Genomic DNA, 4,968 nt, shown 5'->3' on the forward strand with positions numbered 1-4,968 from the left:
AAGTGTGTGCCGTCAGGAGCCAGATAGAAGGAGTGTGAGTTGGGTGCAGCATCAGATCAGGAGCTGAAGAGAGCAAGGGCTGGATTCAGAGCTGAGATCTCCTTCACGCCTCATCTGCATGCACCTTTATATGTGTATGCATGAGTGAGTATGTATTTGTGGGTCTGTGTGTTTGACATTGTGTTTACAACTGAAAACGTGTGCATTGGATGCATTGTGGGTATTATTCCATCCAACCCTAGCACAGTGGTTCCTTTGGTGCAGGGGTGAGCATATCTGGCATATTATAGGTATTGATGGCAGTATAGCGAGCATGCGTGGCGGGGGATCATAAACCCTGGACGTTTGAAACAGATACAGGTCTTGCGAAGCAATTGTACATTTGAGTTCTTGAAGAAAAGGACAAGCTTATATTTCTGGACCACATAATGACCAATAATGAACACTAGTATTTTGCAGGTAAAAAATGATGTTTCTTTCAGAAAATAAATTTGGGAAATTACTTTTGTTTGTCCAAAATAGAAAGGTACTTGATAGAAGAATATGTTTATTTTTAGAACTTAGAAATGTATATGATCTGTGCACTCCCTATGATCTAAAATGAAACTAAATTATCAACAATGTACTCAACAGATGCGTGCAGCCTGGTGAAGAGGTTGCCAACCCCAATGGACAGGAAAATGAACTGATGGAAAACCATCAGTATGCCAGGCGCACTGCTGGAATTATCGTATCACAATATTACTTGTATAAAGAAACAAATTGCTTGCGTTAATGCATCAATAAAGTTTTGTTCAAACAACTGTACATATGAGAAAGAAAACAAAACACGATGCTTAGTACATAACTTGTGTACTTGATAGGTTGAAAACAGTATAAACAAAGAAAATCACAGTGTATAACTATTTTCATATGCACATAATCATGAATCTATTCAAAATGATAGCTGTTTATGCTTCGAAATCCATACAAAAATAACGGTCATGCCTAATGCATTTCGGGACGCAATCCCTTCTTAGGGGGCACTGTTGACAAAAGCAAATGAAGCACTTGTATGTATTCTGTAATACCAACAACTGCTTAATGAAGTAATCAAGAAAAGAAGAGCGTCTAGGTGCCCTGGGTGTGCTGCCAAGGGTTGATAAGAAAAGGCTATATTAAACAGAGTGAAATAGAAGTTCTTTAAGCTTGTATGGTACTCAGAACTCAGTAGTGTAACGTATATTGTTAAAAGCTGAAGTTTACTCCGCTTTTAACAATATGCGTTACACTATTGAGTTCTGAGTACCATACATGTTTACAGAACTTCTATTTCACTCTGTTTAATATAGCCATTGCAGTGAAGAACAGAATAGATCAGTGAATTGGACAGATGTTGCTTCATTTTCCCGATGTAGTAGAGTAAGTTCAACTCCATTTTTGTCGTGATTTTAGTAGTATTTTGACACACATTGGAAATGGTTATTGGGCAGATATTGTTGTTTCCATTTTTAGTGTCCACTGTTGGAAATAGCATCAAGGAGCTGTTTTTTGTATTTAGGTCACACGTGAGTGGCCTTTACGTTATTGTTTCGTTCACTTATTATTTCACACACCACTCATTTTTTCATTTATATACCTCTTATAACAAATGTTATTCACGTTTTCTATTATCTTTGATGTATGGTCAACTGCACATGGGTTTCTCTTTGCTGTTTAGCTATTCTGGTTTTCTCCAACCTTTTATTCAGTGGTGTTTCATTTTTTCATGGCAATTGACAGCAAGTAGTCACTTGAGGTCTCCATTTCTTATCGACCCTTGGCAGCACACCCAGGGCACCTAGACGCTCTTCTTTTCTTGATTACTTCATTAAGCAGTTGTTGGCATTACAGAATACATTCAAGTTTTTCATTTGCTTTTGTCAACAGTGCCCCCGAAGAAGGGATTGCGTCCCGAAATGCATTGGGCATGACCGTTATTTTTGTATGGATTTCGAAGCATAAACAGCTATCATTTTGAATAGATTCATGATTATGTGTATATGAAAATAGTTATACACTGTGATTTTCTTTGTTTATACTGTTTTCAACCTATCAAGTACACAAGTTATGTACTAAGCATCGTGTTTTGTTTTCTTTCTCATATGTACAGTTGTTTGAACAAAACGTCATTGATACATTAACGCAAGCAATTTATTTCTGTATACAAGTAATATTGTGATACCATAATTCCTGCAGTGCGCCTGGCATACTGATGGTTTTCCATCAGTTCATTTTCCTATTTTTAGAACTTGACATGTTGTTGAAGACAAAATGGTTTCATTTTCCCAAACCAATTTAATGCTCATAATTGAACAGAAATTCAAACTGTGTAGACTTATTGGTGTGGTTATGTCCTTTGAGCCAGAGGGTATGTGCTGCTTTGGCTTTTTTTTTCCTTAGTCATCTAGATGCATTTCATATTGAGAACACTGTTCTGGAGATTTCGGATGCTAACTTTATCTAAAGGTTTGGACACAGTGATAAAACGTGCTCCAGCTCAAGATAGTTTTCCTTGAGCGAAGTAGCTCTCATCAGAGAAAAAGTTGGAGAGCCCTGGACTCCCTCTTGTCAAAAGCTTGTAATGATAATTGTGATATAAAACACAAATTAATTCAATAAACTATCATTTGTCTTCAAGGTTGTGATAGATTTTAAAGATATGGAAAATAGAACCACTTGGACAAGTTTCATCCTGCTTGGACTCACAGATCGCAAAGAACTGCAGACTCCTATTTTTGTGTTGTTCCTTCTTATTTATGGTGTCACTTTACTGGGCAACATTGGCATTCTTCTTATCATCATTATGAGCTCCACGCTTCGCACGCCCATGTATTTTTTCCTTGCAAATTTATCCTTTGTCGATCTTGGGTATTCCACTTGTGTTGTCCCTAAATTGTTGGTGAACTTTGCCACAGGAAGTCAATCCATTTTTCTAATCAGTTGTGCACTGCAGTTTTATTTTTTTGCTGCATTTGTGATTTCTGAATTTTACATTCTGATGCTCATGGCATTTGATCGATACATTGCAATATGTCATCCATTGCACTATACTCAAAGGATGTCGCATAGATTCTGTGTTCTGTTGGTGGTCCTGTCTTATGTATATGGCTTCACAGATGCTATGACGCAGACCGTGCTGACGTTTCGTCTGTCGTACTGTGGATCACATGAAATCCATGGATTCTTCTGTGCCGACCCGCCACTATTAAAAATCTCCTGCAGTGACCTCAGGATAAAACAAACAGTGCTGCTCATGTCCTCTGGTTTTAATCTCTCCATCACATTTGTAGCTATATTTGTGTCCTACATCTTCATCATCTCAGCCATCCTCCGGATTCGCTCCGCAGACGCGAGGCGTAAAACCTTCTCCACATGTTCTTCACACATAATGTCTGTCACCATTTTCTACGGGACCCTCTTTTTCATGTATCTGCGTCCCAATTCTCAGCAGTCTGTGGATCAGGATAAAGTAGTCACTGTGTTTTATTCAGCTGTTATACCCATGTTGAATCCACTAATTTATGGGTTGAGGAATCGGGAAGTGAAAGATGCTTTTAAAAAGAAAATTCACTTATGAAAGAACCCTTTTATACCTTATCCATGTATTTAGCCGCACACCATTTTGAAAAACTAGCAGCCATTATGAGTAATCACATTCATATTCATAAAAGTGCTCTGGACACCAAAATCTTGCAAATCTCTCCAATGGTTACCCAACTGAAATAGCAAGATACAGATATAGCTGTCAACAAGCTTTGGTCATTATATGTGATGTGATCTCACTGTAGAACATTCTTTGATCCATTAGGTGGCTTAAGCAATGTACTCGCCTAATCATATTGGTGACAACTTATTTATGGATAATGTTGTTTGAGTTCTCCACCAGGCCAAACCAGCCAGTATATCCATACCTTTGAACATCTGGAAGTTTTCTACATTTGGTGCTTTTGACAGACAGATGTGGATGCAACTGTTCTGGTTCTAATCTGCTTGTGTTTTCCATGTGCTGCTTTAATCAGCCTGCAAATGTAGTGCTCTACATTCTAAGTTTTTTTAAATGCAGTAGTCTATGAGTTTACTCAACTGTTACTTTTTTGGTTGTTTTACTAATAATTTGTATTTGTATTTTGATGTATGTTGGATTGTTTTTCTCTAACCTAGCTCTAAAAGGTTGATAGTAATTGGGAGCAGTCAGCCACATAGCCAATAAGAGACTCCATTTCAAATGTGACTCCCACAGTCAGCTGTGGATTTTAGCCAAAATGATTTGACTTACTCAGATCCTGAACGCTACATGAAACACAAATCCATGTTCAGACAGCTAAGAGCTCTTGACTCTCAACTTTAGAACATGGGTAGAAGACATTATACATGGCATAGGGAGCCTTGCCTGCTCTTCAGTCACATATCAGGAGTATTGCTGACAGCCTTTAAGCAGAGGCGTTTTCACTATCTTCCCTGAATTGCTGGTAGGACGGGAGAACAGTTGTTGCGAGCACGCATCCCATGATAAAGGTCCTTGAAGCTTGCTGAAGGTCAGACCCATTACAGGTTTGCATCGAAACATCTGGCACTACTGGTTCTGATTCAGTTACATGTCCCACCAGTGGCTCTGAAAGGCCAGTTGTACTGGACATGGCCAGTCTCATGGATGATTATATACCTGTACATCACATCCGTTTACAACACATGCGACTACAATGCGTCGTTACAACGACTGTGTTTTTACATCGCAGTACCATTACAACACAAGTTGTTACAACGACTTGCTGTAAGGGGCGCTGGATGTTGGAATAGTAGAATTTACTATTCCAACCCCAGTGTGTGCAACAGTTGGAAAGGTGTTGGAATAGTAATTCATACTATTCCTTAGTTTAGAGCACCCCCGACACCAAGTCATTGTAATAACTTGAGTTGTAATGGTACTGCGACGTAACAATGCGGTCA

The 4,968-nt window shown here is 38.7% G+C and overlaps 1 protein-coding gene across 1 annotated transcript; it reads left to right on the plus strand.

The window, feature by feature from the left end:
* Nucleotides 1–2,680: 2,680 nt before the first annotated feature.
* On the plus strand, nucleotides 2,681–3,598 carry LOC147678842 (olfactory receptor 5M5-like). The gene has a single exon (XM_086946645.1). The coding sequence runs from the start codon at nucleotides 2,681–2,683 to the stop codon at nucleotides 3,596–3,598; it is 918 nt and encodes a 305-aa protein (XP_086802771.1).
* Nucleotides 3,599–4,968: the final 1,370 nt, after the last annotated feature.

Source organism: Lissotriton vulgaris, chromosome 12 (genome assembly GCF_964263255.1).
Source record: "Lissotriton vulgaris chromosome 12, aLisVul1.2, whole genome shotgun sequence".
NCBI lineage: Eukaryota > Metazoa > Chordata > Amphibia > Caudata > Salamandridae > Lissotriton > Lissotriton vulgaris.

Bases quoted from the DNA above. Each gene is read 5' to 3' on its own strand.
- LOC147678842 (XM_086946645.1), top strand. From the start codon at position 2,681: ATGGAAAATAGAACCACTTGGACAAGTTTCATCCTGCTTGGACTCACA.